The 22,836-nt window shown below is 27.4% G+C and overlaps 5 protein-coding genes across 8 annotated transcripts; 2 read left to right on the forward strand and 3 right to left on the reverse strand.

Annotated features, from left to right (window-relative positions):
• Nucleotides 1-1,579: 1,579 nt before the first annotated feature.
• LOC126840969 (E3 ubiquitin-protein ligase CHIP) lies at nucleotides 1,580-6,612 on the reverse strand. Its single transcript, XM_050577080.1, has 8 exons — nucleotides 6,360-6,612; nucleotides 5,873-6,035; nucleotides 5,491-5,689; nucleotides 5,294-5,421; nucleotides 5,090-5,215; nucleotides 2,167-2,223; nucleotides 1,966-2,082; nucleotides 1,580-1,901 (listed from the first exon to the last, which is right to left on the reverse strand). Exons 2-8 carry the CDS (start codon nucleotides 6,002-6,004, stop codon nucleotides 1,767-1,769), a joined length of 894 nt encoding a protein of 297 aa, XP_050433037.1. The 5' UTR covers nucleotides 6,005-6,035; nucleotides 6,360-6,612; the 3' UTR covers nucleotides 1,580-1,766.
• A 63-nt stretch (nucleotides 6,613-6,675) lies between these two features.
• On the forward strand, nucleotides 6,676-11,178 carry LOC126840968 (metacaspase-2). Of its 2 annotated transcripts, XM_050577078.1 has the most exons (7): nucleotides 6,676-6,806; nucleotides 6,885-7,058; nucleotides 7,921-8,068; nucleotides 8,141-9,029; nucleotides 9,851-10,013; nucleotides 10,087-10,279; nucleotides 11,090-11,178. In XM_050577078.1, exons 2-6 carry the CDS (start codon nucleotides 6,901-6,903, stop codon nucleotides 10,256-10,258), a joined length of 1,530 nt encoding a protein of 509 aa, XP_050433035.1. In that variant the 5' UTR covers nucleotides 6,676-6,806; nucleotides 6,885-6,900; the 3' UTR covers nucleotides 10,259-10,279; nucleotides 11,090-11,178. The 2 variants fall into 2 exon arrangements, with proteins under 2 accessions (XP_050433035.1, XP_050433036.1); XM_050577079.1 differs by lacking the exon at nucleotides 11,090-11,178 and having other exon boundaries at nucleotides 9,851-9,999; nucleotides 10,087-10,201.
• On the forward strand, nucleotides 11,110-15,847 carry LOC126840966 (nuclear pore complex protein Nup85). Its single transcript, XM_050577075.1, has 11 exons — nucleotides 11,110-11,233; nucleotides 11,350-11,636; nucleotides 11,719-11,864; nucleotides 13,547-13,818; nucleotides 14,047-14,169; nucleotides 14,240-14,458; nucleotides 14,560-14,672; nucleotides 14,752-14,969; nucleotides 15,022-15,240; nucleotides 15,307-15,406; nucleotides 15,466-15,847. The coding sequence occupies exons 1-11, from the start codon at nucleotides 11,204-11,206 to the stop codon at nucleotides 15,683-15,685; spliced, it is 1,947 nt and encodes a 648-aa protein (XP_050433032.1). The 5' UTR covers nucleotides 11,110-11,203; the 3' UTR covers nucleotides 15,686-15,847.
• LOC126840967 (zinc finger protein ZFP2-like) lies at nucleotides 15,779-19,280 on the reverse strand. Of its 2 annotated transcripts, XM_050577077.1 has the most exons (4): nucleotides 19,113-19,280; nucleotides 18,774-19,025; nucleotides 17,852-18,065; nucleotides 15,779-17,740 (listed from the first exon to the last, which is right to left on the reverse strand). In XM_050577077.1, exons 3-4 carry the CDS (start codon nucleotides 18,052-18,054, stop codon nucleotides 16,027-16,029), a joined length of 1,917 nt encoding a protein of 638 aa, XP_050433034.1. In that variant the 5' UTR covers nucleotides 18,055-18,065; nucleotides 18,774-19,025; nucleotides 19,113-19,280; the 3' UTR covers nucleotides 15,779-16,026. The 2 variants fall into 2 exon arrangements, with proteins under 2 accessions (XP_050433034.1, XP_050433033.1); XM_050577076.1 differs by having other exon boundaries at nucleotides 18,774-19,280.
• A 956-nt stretch (nucleotides 19,281-20,236) lies between these two features.
• On the reverse strand, nucleotides 20,237-22,804 carry LOC126840533 (uncharacterized). 2 transcript variants are annotated; one of them, XM_050576360.1, is made up of 7 exons: nucleotides 22,566-22,804; nucleotides 21,479-21,543; nucleotides 21,329-21,419; nucleotides 21,122-21,267; nucleotides 20,720-21,035; nucleotides 20,493-20,647; nucleotides 20,237-20,418 (listed from the first exon to the last, which is right to left on the reverse strand). In XM_050576360.1, the coding sequence occupies exons 3-7, from the start codon at nucleotides 21,415-21,417 to the stop codon at nucleotides 20,270-20,272; spliced, it is 855 nt and encodes a 284-aa protein (XP_050432317.1). In that variant the 5' UTR covers nucleotides 21,418-21,419; nucleotides 21,479-21,543; nucleotides 22,566-22,804; the 3' UTR covers nucleotides 20,237-20,269. The 2 variants fall into 2 exon arrangements, with proteins under 2 accessions (XP_050432317.1, XP_050432316.1); XM_050576359.1 differs by having other exon boundaries at nucleotides 21,329-21,543; nucleotides 22,566-22,801.
• Between the last annotated feature and the right edge of the window lie 32 nt (nucleotides 22,805-22,836).

Here is a 22,836-nt window from a genome sequence, read left to right on the forward strand (position 1 = left end):
TTTGAAAAGTTAGTCATTTAATAATGTTAAATTAAAATAGTCGTTATTTCTAAACTATGTATTTAGCGTTATACTTGGAATAACGAAAAAACACACCGTTTGGCCCTCCGGAATATTGTCCTCTTTTAATTTTATAATGGGTGCATTTACTCTAAAACCAAAATTAAGCGAGTTATTTTCAGTCTGCTTAAACATGTAGAGATGAAAAGGCATTTTTAAATCGCTTTCAAGGATGCTGTGATAGTCCAAAAAATAAATTAACTGCCAAAATAGAGTCCTAGTTATTATTGAACTAATAATTACACATCACAGTTTAACTTTTAAATTAAGATTTTGTAAAAAATTGCCTATACTTTACTCCTTGAAAATTGGCAGTGCGACACCCTCTTAACTAAAATGTTTAATATATACGTAAAAAAAACTTTTATTTCAGAAACTATTTTCTGAATAACGACCTGTTACCCTGGGGATATAATAAATAGAAAAAAGTAATCAATCATTTTTTGGGTTTTTTTTTATTGATTTATATAATATTATCCTAAACAGTTTAAATTTGAATAATTATTTATTTACGTAATTTAAACTCTATCACTTTAATTATGTTATCTTCAGCATATACGAATTAAGATACATTATTTTTGTTAAGAAATTAATTGAAATTATAATAATATAGGTAAAATATGTGTCTTCATACTTAACCAAAATAATCACCGTCACTGCATTTTAAACATAATCGGTATACAATTTATAATTAAAAAGGTAAATAGCTAAAGCGTTCTGTAACTGCAACACATTAATATTTAAATACAATATAAAAAACCTTAAATTTAAATAACATTTATAGATGTAATCAAATATATAAATAAAAAACACGAAGAGAATTAGTTTTATGGCATTTTGTAGTAACTAATAAGTAAATAGATGTACTTAGGTTTATGAGTAAAACCTTATGAGAAAACAGTCGTTTACCGGTTTATGTGTGCTCAAATTAAGAATTGTTGTCTCTAAGCTTGACTCATAACCACTAAAATCACATATATAGATGTTTCATACTTTTATTTCTTAAATACTACAATTTTTTCATTACATGTTGACACTAATTATTTAATCGTAATAATAATTAACAAGTAAAAATTAATTTATTATCATATAAACAAAAAAAGATAGTATTAAATCAAACAAATAACAATTAATTTTATTTTATAAATATATATTTTTGTATAAAAACACAGTATAAACAGTAAAATATTTTTGGCGGTCTATTAATTTCCCCTACGCAGTGAAAACATAGTGTTTTTATAGTTGATTAAAATTTATACCTTTTTATTCATGTAAGTAATAAAATATTCAACCAAACTAGGAAATAATATTGAAGAAAAAAACCAATACCTTTGCCGCTCTGCATCAAAGCTAAAAGGTAACTAAAAAAACAAATTTTTTTATCAAAATTGTATTTGTTGAACATCTTGTTACAACGTAAGTATAAATTGATTAAACAGTACAAATATTTTACTTTTTTGAAAATCTAAACTATGTTAAAACTAAACATAAAACAAATTAAGATTATTTTTTTTTAACAATGAAATATGTTGTTTTAGCACAATATAATTTAAAATTACTATTTAAATTTAGTAGTTAGTGCTCAATAAAAATAAGTATAATATATGCCTACAATACTTTTATTACAGAATATTCGTTCTATTTACATATGTAAGTATTAACAAAATAGGGTACTATCCCTAAAATTAATATCTGTTGAAATGATTCTATAATGTGCAATAGTAATTGACCCATTCATTTTCCATTACAAATGCCTCTACAGCTTCTTTTAAGGCCAAGTTCGGAATAAGTTGATCCACAGTTAAATGTTGACGTGACACGGGATCAAAATGTCCTACTTTCTACATGGGAAAAGTGAGAATAATATTATAATAATGGACCAAACTCATTTATTTTGCTACTTACCATCAAATGTTCTTCTAGATCCTTACGATCATATGTTATGCCGCTAGGAGTAATAACTGGGTCCCTCAAAATATCATAGCTTATATTACCACACAGGTAATCAGGTACTTCACGTTTCTTAACAGAGACAGTCATTAAGTTAAACAACTTAGGTTTAAGAACACACATTATATTACATAGTAAAAAATATATGATTATTACCTTTCTTCTATCGTCGTTTTTCGAAAATATTGCATGCAATTCAGCTGCATATTTTTCCTTAAAAAAAAAACAGTTTTAGCTAAGAAGGTATTGTTTTTACAATGATGTTTTTTTTTGTATCTGGACCCACGATATCTTGTAAGCTACTGAACCGATTTCTTCATGTAGCAACTCTATAGATTAGAAATCATACCTGGAAGGTACTTTTGTAGGCCAAAAATTAAAAAAAGTCACCCCTTCCCCATCAAAATCGAAAAAAAAAACCCAAAAAATGTACAAATTTTTCAACTTAAAATTACAATGTTCTATAGCTTTTTTAAAAATAGTCAAAAAAGTTACAAATTTATATAAATTGTTCTAAGCAATTGATAAACATTAACAAACCAAAAAGATATCATAAATCCTTTCCCCTAGAAGGGATAGAAATTTTTTCTTTATTTCACTTTTTCAAATTTTTTTTTTTATGTAAATTTACACTTTGGCCGTAGTCAGTTTCTAGGTTGCTATGTGTGGGTTAGGGTGGCGAAAAAAAAAAAATATTTTTTTACCCCTAAAAAATAATCTTTATAGTAAATAAATTAGTTTATCAAAATGTGGGGTCATTCGGCTAAGTTTAACAGGTCGACGCGATTTGATATAAATTTTAGGAATTTTTCATTAATTTGCACAATTCTTTGCTAAAACTAAAACTATTCATCTGGTGTAATTTGTTAGGTCTATCACTGAATACTAATAAGTGTAAAGTCATGTCCTATTATCGTACGCGTGCGATGTTGACATTTAACTATAGTCTAAATGCGATGCCTCTCGAGCGAGTTTACCAAGTAAAGGATCTCGGATTTTTGTATGTCCCTACCCTAGACTTTCGGCCCCATATTGATTTCGCTATCAGTAGAGCGTTACGAGCTCTTGGGTTTATTAGGAGACATTCGTCTGATTTCAATTCTACCAAATGTCTGTCTGCCTTATATAATTCCCTAATTTGGTCTAACCTAGAGTATGGCGCTGTCATTTGGGCGCCATATACTGCAGGTGACAGACAGAGAATGAACCGTGTACAGAATAGGTTTTTAAGTTTTGTTGGGTACCGTTTAAAAATCTTACACCCACCTCATGATTACAGTCCCATTGATAATGTTCTTGGACTGCAACCACTAGAACAGCGGCGCAAGAACCTCTGCTCTCGGTTTATTTTGGGTTTGTTAGACGGCCGAGTTGACGCCCCTCGCTTATTGGAACAACTTAGTATTCGGGTCCCGACTAACACCAGACTTAAAAAGTTAATTTATCTTCCTACTACCAGATCCAATTTCACTAAAAATGCACCTCTCATTCGTATGATGGGAATTTTTAACGATTTATGATTTATATTATTCGTGTTAAGGCCACACCTCTCAATATTACCTTTTTATTATGTATATTTTTTGTTGTTTTCTTTTCTTTTCTTTTGGTTGATTTGTGTATTTTAAATATCACTAAATATATATATTATTGTCTAATTTATAAAAAGCCGTTTGGCGTAAATTACTATAAATAAAAAAAATTAAAATATTCAATATTCTCTGAATCTGACTGTTTTGTTTGATTCCTAAGAAGTTACTTTATTGTTTGATATAACAATCTATAAAATCTAAGGTCGTTTCTTAACGGAATTTAGTAATTTTAATTATTAAATATATGTTTTTTCATTATTTCCACAGTCAAACTCAAAAATAGATTGAATATATTTTTTTTAATTACAATTTTAGGATATAATCTGCAAAAGCTTCATACTGTATTAATAATTTATTGTTATAAATAAATAATCATTATTAATTAAGTATTATATTATTAATATTTTTCAAACTGATATTCTGTTTTTTAAGGGAACCGGTTTCAACGCAAAGTTCACATAAAATTGTTAAACTTTTTCTTTAAATAGACTATGGGACACAATTATTGCACAACGTAAAAAATATGACATGGAACACCCAAGGTTTTCTTAAAAAAAAATAAAATGACACCTGTTTTGGTAGATGATATTTTATCGTCACGCTCTGATGAATCATAGAAATAAATATCCAGATTGTTTTAAAAAAAGATTTAAAAATATAGTACCTATACGATAAAATAATTTTTTTTTAATATTTTGCTGTTTCAATAGTATAGTAAAATGATAAGTATGCTTGCAGTTTTAATTTATAAAATACTATAAATAAAATATTTGTATTATATCCTAAAATTGTAATAAAAAAATAAAATATTCTATCTTTTTTTGAATGTAACTTTGGAAATAATAAAAGCGTATATTAAATAATTAAAATTACTAAATTACGTTCATAAACGAGATCAGATTTTATAGATTATTATATCAAACGATAAAATAACTTCTTAGGATTCGAGCAAAACAGTCAGATTCCAAGTTAATCCAAGATTTCCAAATTAAAGAAAAATTCTTAAATTTTGTATTAAATCGTGTTGAACTTTACCGAATGAACCACAATTTTGATAAATTAATTTATTTACTATAAAGATTAATTTAAAAAAAAAATTTTTTTTGCACCACCCTAGTGTAATGAAAATATTTTCATTATATTGTTAATTATGATAAATGGGTAACTATGACAGTACATTTTTATAGACAGACGATCAACCCTTATTGTATCCACTGTGCACAAGACTAAATATTAAATTTTAAGTACATTATTGCAGGTCCTACAATATCTTCTAAACCGCTATAACTGGTTCGAACATACTATCCACAGATTCACATCAAAGCGTTTATTTAAAAGTAATTTTATTACTTTCAGTTATAACAAAATCTGAATAGACATGTGACCTTTCCGTCCCCACTATGCCCTGACCCCACTGTACTGGCTTTTCTTTATTGAATTATCTAAAATAATAAATATGATTTAAAAAACTAAATTTCATTATAACTTACACTTTGATTTTTGATTTCCATTACACAATTCTCATACTCTTCAACATCAACCTCGTTATCTGATGGCTTAGGTATCTCGTTAATTTTGTGAGCTATATCATCGTCCATTAATTTAGTTAAATACGACTAATTAAATTAAAAATAATTTTACATAAATAACAAAAATGGCGGTAGTTTATAAGAGTTAAATATTTTTGTAATTACCAAAAGTTCGATTTCTTGATTTTGTCTCACTTCTTCTTGTTTTTCCCATTTAAGTCTACGAGCCCTTCTAAGTTGACTTGTTATATCATCACCATAGTTAATCTTTTTCTCTTTTGTTAAGTTATGAGCTAGAAATGAGAAGTTAAAGTTTAGAGCTTCAATGATAGTCCAATGTACATTATAGTACAATCATTTACCTCTTTGTAGTTGTTTAATGGCTTCATCATAACTACCTAATTCAATTAAAGCTATTCCCAAAAAAAAACATCCTTTAATAAAACTAAAATCCATTTCTAAAGCACGTCGACAATCTGTACATGCTTTGTCCCATTGTTTTAGCTTTAAATAACATAAAGCACGATTAGTGAAATATATAGGAACAACAGGATTTTTTATCTAAACAAAAAATTAATTATTATTATTACAATTGCAAAACCACTTTTTTATAAAATAAAATTTAATTTACAAACATTTATAAAAATGAATATTATTGTTTTTCATTTATAAGAGAAAACATATGAAGTATTTAAAAAAAGAAGTTTTAATTAAATCATAAAAAAACTAACAAATTATACTTACTATGGCTTTGTTATAACATTCAATGGCTTTTTCATACTGTTTGTAGCTGAACAGCCTATTACCTTCTTCTTTAAGATCCTTATCTGTCTGATTATTAGATGTATGTTTATTAGATGTATTAAACTTAAACATTTTGCTTAATACAACAGAGTACAAATAAAAGCTGAAAAAAATTGTTATGTAATTTTTTAATTTGCCACCATAAAATAAGACTTCAACACTAACATTACTTTACGATACTCTTTATTTAATTTTTGGAAATTGAAAGTTAAAAATACTCATATACATGTGTTAAATTTCAAAAATTAATATTTATTTTACAATAGTAATACATCACACAATAAATAAATGCTTAAAACATATACAGACAATTATAGCAAAATAACTAAAAATAAAATGTTGGGTAATCACAAATCACTTAATAATATGTAATAAAGCAATTAGCGTACATAAATTCTTCAAGTAAAATGAGTAGATAGATTCTTACCAAACTTAGTAGATGTCACAGAACATGTCAAACTCCAATTCAGTTAATTTTTCTGGCAACTATTTTCTTTATTTTTATTAATTATCACATTACAACACACCATAAAAATGTAGTATGTCAAATAGGTACAAACAACATAATTACAATAGTTCTTCTATGTTGACAGAAGATTAGTAATCGAGTAAGTAAGTAACTACTATCAAGTCTAACTTCCAATTGCAATGTAATGTTGATTAATTTATCAACAAAGGAACTGTTCGGAACAAGATTTTATAAGGTTGTGTTCAGGAATTTACTAAGATAGTGTTATCATTATATAATGATAATAAAATAAATATTAAAATAATGTAAAATTAAAAATCTTCAATTGTTATTGTAACACATTTATATTTATCATTCATGATTAATAGATGTTAATACTCACACAATGGAAAATTAACTATCAGAGTGAGTCCAAATAAATGTATTTTAATAGTTTATAATTATTATATCTTATTTTACTAATTAAATATTTCTCCTTTGCAGACATAATTTGCTCAATATGTCATGCTATAATGAAGACCAACTAATTCAACATAATAATGCTGACTATCAAGATGTTCCAAAAATTGATCCTTTTTTAAAATGTGATGAAGCGAATGTTCAAGAATTATTACTTGCCCACAAAACACTTATAGAAAAACAGCGTATTGAACGAAGGTATATAAATATATATATATATATATATATATATATATATATTTAGGTCGTAAAAATAAGATAAAAAAAGAAATTTGTTTAAAAATATTAATTTTAATCCACAAGGGTTGTAGTTTAAATGGGATTTAACATAGGATTTCAACATTTGTGTACAAATCAATGCATAACTTTTTTCTTACACCTTAGTTTGAGCTGAAGTTTTGATGGTTTTATAGCTTGGAGTCTGCTGAACATGTACACTTTAACTAAAAGTCCATACCTGTTTGCCAGAAAATGAAAATTTAACAAAAAATGGACATTTTTTCTTCAAATTTGTATTTTTTATGTTAAAAAAAATCACGCAAACAGAAAATGATTATCATACTTCCTTTTCAAGTTATAGTCAGTCTTGATACTTTTTAATACAAAAATTAATTATTCTTTGTTTGATCCATGAAATTTTAATCTCGTTCATGTAAATTAGTATTTAATATTTTCAACTTAAAATTGTTAAGAAAACATGTATATACCTAACGAATATTTTAAAATTCTTGTTTATACTTAACCATCAATAAATATTTGTTTTCCAAATTAGTCGTGACTTGGGGGAGGGGGAAATGATATATTTATTTCTATGGAAAATCCCCCTCTCTGACCACCCTTGTATATTATTGTTAATTTTTTGTTTGGTTATTAATAATTATTTTTTTAAAATATCCAAGAGTATTTTTGAGGACATTTTTATGGAAGCCAGTTTTGGGTCCAACCCTGCATACAAATATAATAATAATTTTGTATTTTTCATATTTTTCTAAAAATAGATTTGGTAAAATATAATGTCATTTTGTGTATACAAATTATATTTGCATTTATTGTCTTGTAGAAATGCACTATCTGAAGCTAATTGGGATGATAATCTTAAGCAGGCAGAAGTTACTAAAGTAGCTAAAAACCTCACAAAAAACTTTAGTCATTCATTGAATAAAAAACTTTACTTGTATCCAGAAGAGTGTTTATTTTTGTTAGAAATGGTAATGAAAAAAATATATGTAAGTAGGTATAACTTATTATAGTTATTTAAAAATGTATTGTTTGCATTACAGAAATATTTATTGTTAAAATGGAATGGGAAAATATTATCTATTCAAAACGCATACAGTTTGCTGTTGGCAGAAAATAGTGGTTGCACCTTTGATCACTTCAGAACATATTCTTATTTAATGAAATTGGGTTTTCGAGTTTTTAGGTATGATAAGGAACTCCATTTCAATAGTTACTGCGAGTATAATCCACAAGATTTGACTAAATTAAAAGAGCTGCCTTGGAAGAAAAAACGAGGGAAAGATATTTTCAAAAACTCTCTTAGTAAAAAAAATAGTTCAAACAGTCAATTTTTTCCAAAATGCAAAACTGGATGGGTAACTTTAAATAAGCCCTCAAACGAGTTTTTGCCCAATACTTTGCAGCCACTTTACGATACTTATTTATTTAATCTAAGTTTGGAATCCAATCATTCTAGAATTATTGAAATGATATGTAAAAATAAAAATGAATCAATACACACAGTGAACTCATTAGATCATATTAAAAATAGTGCATATTTTCCTGAATCAGTAGAACAAAATGGATATTTAAAATATGAAGAAAACAAACCTTGCAATGTAAAAATATTTGAAGGTCATAACACAATGAAACGTAAATATATAAATGATGAAGACAAAACTCAGCAAACAAAACATATAAAAATCCAAATAAATAATTCAAAATGTAAAATAAGTATTGATGAGTTATATTCCTTTAGTAGGAACCAAACAAAAAACAATCAAACTAATGCCACTAATTTATTACAAGATGATTTTGTTAATAACTGCTTAGAACCACAAAATATTCAGGAAAACAATTTAACATTTATAAATAACGCAAACTCAGACAAATTAAATGTATTGAGTAATATTTTAAATGAAAATCCCAACAATGAATTGAATTTGCCAGGTATTTAAAACCAATTGTATTTGATATAATTTAAATTTGCTAGCTTTTAAGTAGGGCTCGTACCTGTGACCATACAGGTACACCATACATCTAGATGGAATATTTGTTTTGAAGAACTCTTCTAGTTCAAATGTTATAGCTACTTGAACTGTGAATTTTTCCCCATAAAACAGTGTAGGTGACGGGTGCGTCTAGGCCTTTTTCTCAGTAAGCTTATTCTATATAGATTGATTCATGAAGGATAAAACACTCATTTCTCTTTAATTAATTGCAATTTTGTAGTTTTTCTAAATTTTATACCACAAACTACAAGTAATTTATGAATTTATACTATTTAATGTATTATTTATAAAAAATTAAAGTTTACATAATATTTTTAAATACTTTTTATACTTATTTTCGTATCGGGAGGTCTGGCCCAGTGGACACTTCAGATGCCGCGTGGCACTTGAGGTTAAGCTTTGTCTGTTGATGCTTGATCCCAGATGGCTGACCGCCCGGGGTTTTAGTGGCGACCCATACTATTAACCTCGATATAAATGGCTGAAATGCTATGCACCCTGGGGACCGAGCTGGCATAAAGTTAGTTAGCTATAGCCACTCCCGGTCAATACGCCATTAGCATTTATTTATATTTATTTTAATACTAATTAAATTTCAAGTAGCTCTGAGCCTTTTTTTTATATTATCATGGTAACATAATTAAGCCTATTTGCCTCTGTTTATGACACAACCTTAATCAATAAGTCACAAGTTCTACATACAATTGTACAATTTAACATATTTTATTCTCTTTATTAACATAATATGCTTTGTTTTAGACCATATTAACAAGAAAATCTTTGCTGTAAAACCTATGAATTTAGAAAAAAACATTCCGAGTACAAGTGATGAAAACTATTTTCATTTTGACATTTATTACCCAGAAAATGATTTTCCAAAAATAAATAAACCAAAACCTGATTTCAGAGTAATTATATTTGGGTATGACAACTGTAAATACTACATTTTATATGGTCTGTATTTAATTAAGTTTGTATAAATATTTTTGTTTTAGGTATGAAAAATCCTTTCCAAATATATTTCTGATAACTTCTTCATGTAAAAGCAATAGTGTACCTACTTTGTGGTCTGTTGTTCATTCAGACACTGTATCTTTTTATAATGTAAACAATATAATTTTACCAAAGCCAATTGATTGGGAAACTCCAATCAAGAGTCCAATATAAAACAAAATATAATTTAACAAGGTATATAAACATAAAATTAAATTACAATTTTATTGTATTTTTTAATCATAAAAATGTATGCAATAAACGATATATTTTAATTTTTACATTTAGGTTTTTTATTAAATTCTTTGTTTAATATTCCTTGGCCATACTGTCCTTATCTATTTTCAGAGCTATAAATCACACTTTATTTTGAAAGAATAATTGTACTTTTTTTATTTCATAGTTTTGCTTTCAAAAAAAAAAAAACATTAAACAGACTGGTTATGAATAAAATTTCAATACCAAATTGTGCATTTCAAATGCTACTGAATTTAATAATGGGAAAAAATGCAGTTTAGTTCCCAGTTTCTTTTTTAAAATGTTGTCGAACTTACTTTTGAAGTTATAATCAAAAACTTCGTTTATTTCATTTTTTTAAAAGTGCAACAACTTCGTAAAAATGTAATTATTAAAATTTTGAATTGCAGTATTCTAATAGGAGTAAAAACACATATTTTGAATAAAAAACAAATTTAAAAAGTGCATTTTCAAGTTATGGCACTTTTTAAAAAATTAAGTTTTTGCTTGTAACTTCAAAAGTAAGTCCAGCCGCCAAAATCAGAATTCATCATCGTTTTTAGCGTAAGAAAATACAAAAAAAGAAATTGAAAAAAACGACTGAGAACTAAACTGCATTCATAAAAAAAAAATCGGAATTATCAACATTTTAAAAATGTGTTGTAACTGTACCATCATGGAAAAAATGTATTCTTTTTTTTTTTGAACCGCTAGACCGATCTATATAAACAATGATAACGTTTTTGATAACAAATTTCATATTTTCAGTTTTTACCCGTGTTTGAAGTTTGAACTATAAATAAGGACTGAGGCGTTATTATTAAGTGTGCTGTTAACATTTGAATAATTGGTTTATTGGTCTATTATTAATTAGCTTTAAAAATGAGTAAAACTGTAGTTTATGATACATTAGTAAGTTCATTTTTTCATGCGATTTTGTTGTTTTTAAAAATAATAATTTTTTCTTCACACTCTACTTTAATAGTCTGCTATATAATACTTATTTACTAAAATTTAATTTTATATAGACCATACCTGATCCATCATTTAAAGATGAACGAGTCAAAATGTTCGGTTTGTGGTTTGGCATGAGTAATATCTGTTTATTTCCTACGATAACTTCAGAGTCAAATAAAGCTACTGGCGATAGTCAAAATGACTGGAATATAATACATTTAAGACATAAAACAATGCTTTTTGATCCTAAAGTAAGGCAGTTGGTGAATGAATCAAGTGGTGTGTTCCAAGAATTGCAAATAAATGTAGATGATCCAAATAAGTCTACTGATGCTCTGTATTACAGCAGAAAATACAGGTAACACAACAATTTTAATTGAAAAAACTTGGTGTCCTCTCTAAAGAAAGTAATACTTAATTTATTAAAATATTTATAACAGAGCTATTTTGTCAACTTGTATTTTGGCTGTTGAGCGAAGTAATTCAGATCAGTCAAATGAAACGTATAATCAGTATAAATTACTGCTACACAATTTAGAACTTATTTGGCATCTATGTGAAGTCTTATACTTAGTTACTGTTCCAGGTAATAATTTTCGTTATAATACATATTTTACAAATTTGTTTTTTTAATGCATATGGCTTCGGCGAAAAATATTAAGTAATACGAATTACAATAATAATAAATAAAAATATATGAATATAAATTAATTTATAGATATAAATATAAATTTAATTTTAACTAAGTAACAGTAAAAAATTAGAAGAAAAATAAGTAGCGTACAATATCTTGAGGTGGAAACAGGGGTAAGCAGTACGATGTTGTGGGTAGAAATAGGGGACTATAGACGCGCATCCAGTCCACTGCCTCGGAATCGCACCCGTGAATGCTCTCAATCCCACCTTCAAATTTTGTTTGAGGGCATTCCTGCACGATGTGCTTCACTGTTTGTTCCGCTCCGCATGTGCAAGCAGGTGATTCTGTGAAACCCCATATGTATAAAAGGTAATTACATCTTCCCTGGTCAGAACGGATCCTGTTTAGTGTTGACCAGATTGGACGAGGCAGCTCATAACCAGGCGGTTTTATGTTTGGGTCGTCAACCAGGAAGCTGTTTTTAACGCCGGATTCTTTCCATTGTTTTTTTCATAACTCTTGTGGGGTTTCTTGTCCTATATCCGCGCTCCATATTGGATGCCTTGATTTGAGTCTTTTATCGGGGTGGAGGAAAACATCATTATGAATTGGTAGGTCCGTTTTGTTTTTAATTTGTTTGAGGATAGATGACGCCGCATTTTTCCTACGTAGTTCGGGTGGTAGTATATTGGAGAGAACTGGTAGCCATTGCGTTTGTGTGCTTTTGACCGTCCCGGATATAGTTCGCATGGCTTGGTTTAATTGTACGTCGACCTTGTTACAGTGAGCGCTTTTCATCCAAACTGGAGAGCAATACTCTGCAACACTGTACACTAATGCTAGCGTTGAGGTTCTTAAAACATTTGCGTTGCAGCCCCAGCTCGTCCCAAAAAAAGCCCTTTTCAGGGCTACTCTGACGACAAGCCACAGGCCTCAATCTCATTAAATTACCTTATTACAAATTTGTTATTAAACAGGTTATCCCCTAATGTAAAATTATTTGAGGTATTACTGTATTAACGTCTATGATGAAGAAAATTCGAACCTGACTTAGAATTTTTCTGAAATCTAAAATGATTGTTATCTTAATGAATTTCAACTCTTAATTCAACATTTATTGACCTATAAAACACTATGCTTTTGTTGGTGCATTGGTACATCAAATTTTTTTTTATACTTTTATTTAAGTTTTGCATTATGCAAAGACAGGCATAACATTACAATAGGGATCTCAAATTTAGAAATCTTATGTTTAATGTATCAGATAAAGGTTTTTAAAAGTCGACAAATTGTATTATGAAATAAACTTCCCATTGGCGTTATGAAGATTACATCTATAAGATCTTATAAAAGTCTAAATTCAGATTAACAGTAAATCATTTTTTGGCTTGCTAATTTTTTTCATAGCTATTTTGTACACATGGTATCCTGACTGACATATGCTATGACCTTAAATATAAATAACAGATTGATAGGCTGATAGGTATGTGAATGGAAGTGCTTATAAATTATAACAAAAATGTATTTAAATTTGATTATTTACAACTTAACTAAATATAAAATGACATCCACAGTTCATAGTATAAATATTATAATGGGCATAATTTGTTCGTTTGATTATTTTTTTGTAGGAGATACAATCTTAAATAACTTATTAGACTGGATAAAAATTCATTATGAAAAAGCTGAGAATCAAGCAATAAGTATAATAGAGGACAAAACAGCTTATTATACTGATGAACGTGTTGAAGAGAAGTTTCCATTCTATTGGGATGCAGTGATTGGATTAATATTACAAGGAAATGTTGATTTAGTTAGAATGCTATTAAGTAATCATTCTCAAAGTAACACTGAACCTTACATTCAAGCAATGAAAATCCTCAAATCTATGCCTACGTATAGTGTTAGTAAATTTGAATTGAATAATTTTTACTCAAACTAATTATCAATATTTTTAATTCAAAGTTTTACTAAAATTATTATCATCTTTCAAAGTTTAATACTAACCATTTAAAAAAAACATCTTGTTTTAAAAGTGCTTGTTAATAAAAAGAAATAATACGGTTCACTATAGTTTTAGTAGTTAACTTCACATAAATCATCTTAATAGTGCTCATATTTAATTTTATAGGTATATGGTGGCTTACCAATTGCAGAATACACATCAAGATTTAAGGGCTGGCAACTAAGTGCCAAAAATAAGTTAGATTGTGGAATATTTTTATCTGATTCCAACCTCAATAATATTATGAAAGTAAAAGTTCAAACGTTATTTAGAAAATGAATAAAACATAAAAGTGTTAATTTTTGTAATTTATTACTAGATTGTTTGTGGAGATCCAGATTGCACCAATGTGATTCGTAAGCATTGCTCAACATGGTTTGAATTTTTAGTTGCTCAACTTATATACACAGAACCAACTGTTAAAAAACATAACTTGAGTTTATATGCTCATCGTAGTGCTTCAAAATATTATGAGCAACCAGAATATAATCATTTGGATTCACTTGCCTTAGACTTATTTGATGGGGATCTAGAAGCGGTATAAATTATATCTTCATTTGTTATATTATCTCCTTAAATAATAAAAGTACATTTCGTGAAGAATTAAAATCAATCAACTAACTTTTAATACAATTACAGTTTGTGAAAAAACTTAAAGCTTATCCTGATTCAGGCTGGTCATCGACTCATTTAACTAATTTATTACATTTATGTGATAAAATTGAACCAGAATTTGATGTTACTGAACCAAAGTTAGTAATTACTAAGTATCATTACTATTTTATTAAGTTTTAAATTTATAATTAAATAATTATGCTTATACTTTATTAGAGGTGGCATTACTCCTAACGAACAATATCTTCTTGATTATGGAACATTTTTAATGTCGCACCATTCATTATGGCAAGCTGGAATCACCTATTTAGACAATTGTTCTACCTTAGGCAAAGAATACCTCACTATTTTATTATCAAAACTGTCTGTAACTTCAGAATTAAGGGTCACAAAAATTTTTCATTATGCAATTTCCAGACGACTACACAATGTTGGTAAGTTCATTTCCTTTTTTGTTTATTATTTTTCTTAATCATGTTGTTATAGTTTCTAGTGTGTGCAAAGTAAAGGGGATGTTAAGCCTCCAGAAATCTAGAGTAGGTGAAGCATTGAGTTGGGCAATTAGAGGACAAGATAGTGCGTTTGCCACTCATATCGGTGATTTATTTTTAAACGAATTCGCAAAAAGTGGACAATTTAGTTGTCCAGATATTCTAGAAAACCTTGGATCCATTGTACTCACATGTGATCGTTTTATGTTTCTTGGTAATTGATATTATATTTTAAATTATTATATATGATAATTTTATGTTATTTCTAATATATTTTTAGGTAAATACTTGCAATTCATTAAATTTATCAAAAACAATTCATTGAACGAGGCTGCAACTCTATATATTGAACTTCTAAAGTCAAACATCTGTCCAAAATAGTGAGTTCATAAAACTATAATAATTACTGGTAATGAAATTAAATATTTGCTTTTAACAGTTTTAGGCTTAGGTTGCTACTCGATGTTCTTCTGTTTATTGAAGACAACAATGAATGCTACTTTGATACATTAAATATGGCTCTGATTACCATGCGTTTGGATGATGCTGTTATAGAAGCTGAAGAAGATAACGTGTCAACTGATCAGTTCTTAGTTGATCAAATACCCAATATACGAAGTGCCATTGTCCAACTAGTATCAATAAGTTTAAGAAGATAAAAACCAAAAAACCATTTCAAAACACAAGTATTTTTGGTATATAATATTTTTGTTATTATACTCAACAATTTGTATCAGCAAGATAAAATATTTTATTAAAACATAATAAAACTGATTATATATTTGATACACTTTTAAAACACCTTTTAAATTATTATAACTACTTATAGCATCTATCTTCTCAATGATAAAATAAATAAATATATAGATTGCTACTACTTCTTTAGGTTAAAATTTTGTAAATTCTTATTATGCATATTGCACTGAATAGAGTTTAAATTAAATTAAAAGTTTAGTCTGTTTTCTTTTTTTTCAGTTGCAATTAAGCAACCAGATACAAATTACTTGAAATGAATAAGCCGTTTGTGTCTATGTAATGATCCACTGTCAGCATAATCTTTTTCGCACATTTCACATTTGTAAGGTCTTTCTCCAGTATGACTTCTTTGATGGACTTTAAGACTAGTAGAATTTAAATAGGATTTATTGCACTTGTCACATTGAAATGGTTTGACTTCCATGTGTATCATTCTATGAGTTCTTGAATTTTGCTTATCAGCAAACTTTTTTCCACATATATCACAACTAAATGGTTTTATTAACAACTCGCTATGCGTTAATTTATGATTCTTAAGTTCTTGAGGTTTACGGTAAGTCAAGTTGCAAATACTGCAAGTATGATTCATTTTCTTGTGTCTGATTAGCGATTCGGGAATTGGATACGATTTTCCACAATCGCCACATGTATAAGGTCTATCTCCTGTATGTTGCTTTCTATGATTTTCTAATCTCAAAGATGAACGAAACAGTTTATTACAGAATTCGCATTTGTATTTCAATTCGACAGTATGAATTTCTTTATGTGAACTCAACGAACTTTTTGTGTAGTATTTATTTTTGCAAATATCACATTCATACTTCCTTTTTCTGTTTATAACGTGAGTTTGTAAATGATTTTCAACAGAATTTTTATAACGAAACTTTTTATGACAGTAATTGCATTCAAACGGTTTGTTGTTAAAGTGTGTTTCTCTATGTCTGTGCTTATGAGTTGAATGAGCAAATCCTTTACCACAAATATCACATTTATAAGGCTTCTCGCCAGTATGTCTCCTCTTGTGACATACAAAATTAGAATATATACTAAAACTTTTTTGGCAAATATTGCATTTATATGGTTTAATTCCATTGTGCATTCTCTGATGTTGAGTTAAGGAATGCATGGTGTAAAACGCTTTACCACACTTGTCGCACTCAAACGGCCTATATCCAGTATGTATTCTACGATGTATTTCAAGTGTATTCCACTGTCTAAATCTTTTATTGCACACATCACATTCGTGCGGTTTGCCGGCAGTGTGACATTCAAGATGTGATTTCAGACTCGCGAGTACTTTAAAAGACTTGCGACATACTGTACATTCAAATTCCTTGGTACTTGCATGGGTCAATTTATGTGAATTCAAATTGTAACCAGCATGAAATCTTTTATTACATATATTACACTGATACGGTCTTTCTCCTGTATGCATCCTTATATGGACAGTTAGATGGCCAGATGACAAGTAAGTTTTAGGACAAAAATCACATTTGTATGGTCGGTTTTTGTTATTGTTTATTATATTCTGGTACTTTCTAGAAGTACCAAATTCAAAGTATTCCCCGAAACATTCTTGACATTCATAAACAATTTGATTATTTTGCATCATTCTACAACCGTGAGTAACAGAAGTCGAATCAATATATTTACAACAATTAATACATTGATTTTTTCGATATTTTAAATGTTTAATTATAGTATTACGGTCTGGAAACTTTAATGTGCATTTAGAACACTCATATAATTTCATATCTTCAGTGTTATTTGTTAGATGTATTGTATTGTTATTATCAATTGGGGATTTAATTTTTGTTTCAAAGTCATAGTTATTTCGTTCAACTTCTAGTTGTGTTTGAAATAAACAACCATTTAATACTTCACTTTCAATTTTGATATCGCATTTCTCGAGTTCTGCGGAAGACTCCAGTCCAAGTAAATCAGGCAAATCATCATCACTGAAATTATAAATATTTATTTTTTAACAGTTAATAAACAGTTTACAAAAATATTATTTTTAAATGTTAAATTAATCAATAACCTATAGTTATTGATATTTTAACACATACTCATCACTAATTAGTTCTTCTTTGACAACTATTTTTATATTTTCTTCTGCTACAGATGTCGCCTGATTGTATTCAACAATGTTAAAAAGTTTATCAGATGAGAACATATCACAATAATCTTCCTTTTTAATTGTTGCACTTCCATGGTTAGGTGGTAATAAATTAGACATATCGGATGTTATATTTTGGTACCTTTGATCCATAACATTTAATACTACAACATAGGTATAAATATAAATCGGAAATAAATATTAACTCTTACTAAATAAATTGTTAGAAAAATATAGTGGTATATACTAGGTTATACATAATATTTTTTATATAAATAACAAAACCTTGTAATTCAATTTACTTGGGTTATATTTAAATTAAATAAACATAGTTTTTTAAAAATTATAAAATTACTTTCACTTGAATAATTAGCAATAAAAGACCCTATCCTTTACAGTCTCTATAACCTCATGCATTTTAACTGATTTAGGGAGACCTTAGTAACACATTTGCATAAATTATTTATAATTAGTTAAAGAGCATACAGAGCTGAGATTAAGAGAATGTTGTGTAAGTGTAGTTGACAGTGGAATCTGGTATAGGATATTTTTCGATACCTACTGACTTTTGGTATCCTGAGATCTCTGTGAAGGTTAACTATTTCAATGTGCCAGGGAGAGCTAGATGTCACACACAGTTGTGACCTACTTTATTTTTCATAAACTAATTATTTACTACTCAATAAGTTTAAACAAAATATATGTATGTAATGTTGTTAAAAATATATATAATATACTAAGTATAACCAAATACTAAATTTAATTAATTTTTGAACTGTTAAAATATTTTAAAATTAAGTTTGGAACATAAATAATAATAATAACTATTAACTAGAAAATTTTAAAGTTTCGAGTAGGTGAACTTTACTTACCTAAAAGTAAATATAACAAAGTTTAAAATAAAAACAATACATTAACCGATAATTTTCTGTTTTCACGAAGGACAATTAACATTATGGAGTTGGTGTTTGCGTTTCGACAATCAACAAGTTGAAAATTTTAAACACGTGTGTTCAGTGTTGTATCAGTTTTAATGAATACACGCATCATTGACTTGTGCATTAATTAGTATCTAGTGATAACTGATAAGAGGCCACCAGGCACCATGACCTATTGACTGCTTTCTACGGTCAACAAAAATACATTATCTTATTATAATATAACGGGAACCAAACACTGCCAACTTTTAAGGGGCAAAATATAGGCAATACTTGATACAGAAAAAATTGAATTCCAGCATGTCAACTTATTTTCATATTAACTTCTATTATAGCTTCGAGTACAATTGTTCAAGCATACTGATTACTGTGTACAAAATTGTATATTAGTTACAACCATTTTTGTGTTGTCAAATTACTTTACTGTTACAAACGATTATCGTGTATACAATTGTTATAATATACAATTTTTATTTGAGATTTTATTTTATTTAGTTTCCAAAAATAACAACACCGACAATTTTTAATACTCATTATCTTCTTGAAGCATATTATGGAAATTTTACTTTTGAAAATGGGAGGTGGATATCAAATAAAAATTCATTTTTAGTTTTTATTAAAGGGACGTTGTGCTGCTATTTATTAATTTTTTGCAAAATCTCAATTTAAAGCTTAAATTGTAATTTGTAATTATTAGATTAGCAATAAGAATTCTTTTTAGGCAGTTAATTTATTTTTCTGACTATCGCAGCATCATTATTTGATTTATTTAATTTGAAATTGCTGTTTTTTTTTAAAGAACATATTGTTGCTTTCATGTCAAAAGTAGTGAAGTATTAATAAGGATTATATAAAATTAATTTTAGCCAATTTATTACATCAAAATATCTTTAAGTAAAAACTGGTCATTATTTAATAATAATGACATGTTAATTATAGCTTTTGGCTTAAATTAATAAATATATATATATATATATATATATATATATTATTTATATATATATAATGGTCAACTGACAGTGCAATGATGCGTTTTACAAAATATGAGAAAACGCATCTTTGCACTGTCAGTTGACCATTACTGGATTTTTGCTACACTAACACTAAATTATGTTTACGCTTGGATAAGACTACTATACCTAACAAGTAAATAACCTAAATAAGAACTTTCCAGATAAAATAGTATAAAAATTGATTTCAATTTCAATTTAAAAATATTGAGTTTATAAAAATGTATCAACTATATTAATGGGCTGAACTATCCTTTACAAGTTATTTTAACCTAGCATCTACTTCAGACGCCTATCGTTGGTTTCTTTTGCCTAAATATTATAAGCACAATAATAAAAAAATGTTCAATAATCTTGACAAGTTTTTTTTAAAAAGAATAAAACGAATTATAAATTTAAAAATATATTTCAAATGTGTTTTTAGTCGTAATATTTGCTAAACAATACTTTATCTAAATCATTTAGGAAATATGCTCTAAATGGTTTCATTTGAAGTACAGTAGATAGAAACTTTGTGTCAGGCCACATACATTGTTTCGGTATACTGGAAATATTAAGCCACTGAGTACCTAAATAAAATACACTTTTAGAAATCAAAGTTTAAGTAATAGTTCAGAGCTTTAGTCTAAATAAATAATTATACCTTCAATTTCTGCAAAATCTGATAAACCATTAATATTCACTACAAAAACATTTGTTTCTGTAATAACTTTCTGATCAATAAGCTCAATATCTACAACAGCTACTTTCTGTGTTTTTGTCTGAATATCACTTATACCACAAAATTTGTTTAAACATCTAGAACACAAACATCAATTAGTTATACTTTAAAAACATTTTTTGTGATATATGTATAATTTTCATATTGACCTTTTAAAAGCATTTTCTAAAGTTTCATTACTTTCAACTTGATCATAAGCCATACTAAAATAACTCCACAATTGTTTATTTTTATTCAAAAGTATTTGACAGTCTTTTTTGAAAATAATACATATCCAATTTGTTTTAGGTTTTTCTATAGAGTTCAATAATTTTATATTGTAATCTAAAATTGTCTCATATCCTTGGTACTTAAAATATGCTTTAAAAGGTATTTTCTTTAACAACATTGGATACCAGAATTTATGATCAGCCCACATTGTGTCATACGGTGTATCTTTTATTTTAAACCACTTAGGAGCCATTTCTGTAAATGAGGGGAAAACACATACAATATATGAAATTATTACCCATTAATTGTCAAATATAATGCAAATTTTAAGTGCTATACACCTTCAGTTTCAATAATATCTCCAGAATACTGGGTACAGATAAACACGTGTCCTTCCAGTATTTCATTAGAATTAACACCTTCAAATTCTAAAATACCAACTTTTTCCATACCGTCAACATCTAATCCGCATTCTTCCTTAACTTCACTAAAAAAAAAAAAAAAGAATTGAGCAGTTTTATTTATGATAGGTTTTTTTAAAGACATACCGTTTAGCACCCTCTTCAATTGTTTCATTAGGTTCTACTTTACCACCAAAACCATTCCATTTGCCTACCCCTAGACCACGTTTTTTCATGCCTAATAAAATTTCATCATTTCTTATTATCATTGTCAACGTGAGCAGTTTTCGAGCATACCCTTCTAGTGTTGGATAGAATACCATATTAATAGTTATTGTCCGTTGTCTTATAGGTATCTGAAACTATTTTTTTTAAACACAAATTATTGACTTTATAATATTTAAAAAATGATTGTAAAGTAATCAAAATCTATTAAATTTCAATAACATTCATTAACCTTCTATAAATATTATACTTCACAAGTAATATTATATATTTTATGTGTAGAAAGTTTAATCCTAACGAAGACATCTTCTTATTTTATACCTATATACTCTCTATGTATGTATTTGGTTTAAATGATAAAATGTACCACAAAAAGTTATTAGCAAATGAATCAGAGTGAAACATATGAGCACAATAATACCAGTAAGAAATTGTTCACAAAGCTACAATGATTCAAGTGAAAGTGAAGTACAAAACTAGATGTATAACAATATCTCTTTATAATACATATAAATTATTTATATACATCTTTATCATTAATTTACAATATTGTCATTTATTATTAGTATATATTTATATGCCGACATAAAAATATTAACGTATAAATAACAATATTTCTTTTGTTCTTGCTTTAATTACTACAATTAATTGACTCTTCAATTGAACAAGTCAGTAAGTATTGAATAAATCAAAAATGATAACTAATAATTATTTTAGTTCCAGAAAAATATTTTGTTATAAAAGATAATGTTGTGAACTTATATCATCCAACTTAAAGAGTGTAAATTGTTTACACACAACTATTGTGGATACTAGCTGTGGGTCACTTATTTTTTTAAATACCTTCCATTAATATTAATTTGTACATATGTCATTATTTAATTAGTAATTTTATTTTTAAATTGACACTGCAATTTTGATTTGTAATAATAATTAAAATAATACATATATAATAAATATAATTATATTTAAATCGTATTATGATATATTTGACAACAATTTTAGTTTATATGATTTTTTGTTTTATTACCATTACTGATAGTTAATAAATAAATTATTTATTTATTTTAAATTTTACTATCGTATTGATAGTAAAATTCGGAATTGGGTCGTGTGTATAAACTGTAAAGCAAAGACAACATAACAAACAAAAGTATACCTTGGAGAAGATGATGTTCACAGTAGCCAGAAATGTATGGTAAACACCACAAACTAAGATAATCTTATAGAAATAATTATACAAAAAAGGTTCGTAGTTCGTACTCGAGATACATATGTGGGAAATGTTAGCTACCGCTAAACGTAAAATAAAATATAAACATTTGAAAAAATATTTTGATCCTTGAACGACGGCGGTGGATAAACCATATTGAAAAATAATAAATAACAATAAACCGAGTTCTGAGATAAAAGATAATACAGAGTGATAA

The sequence above is a fragment of the Adelges cooleyi genome, unplaced genomic scaffold, assembly GCF_023614345.1.
Source record: "Adelges cooleyi isolate 19-005CV unplaced genomic scaffold, UGA_ACOO_1.1 ACOO_flye_CR_arks_rails_tigmint_CR_PRNA_376, whole genome shotgun sequence".
Taxonomy (NCBI): Eukaryota; Metazoa; Arthropoda; class Insecta; order Hemiptera; family Adelgidae; genus Adelges; species Adelges cooleyi.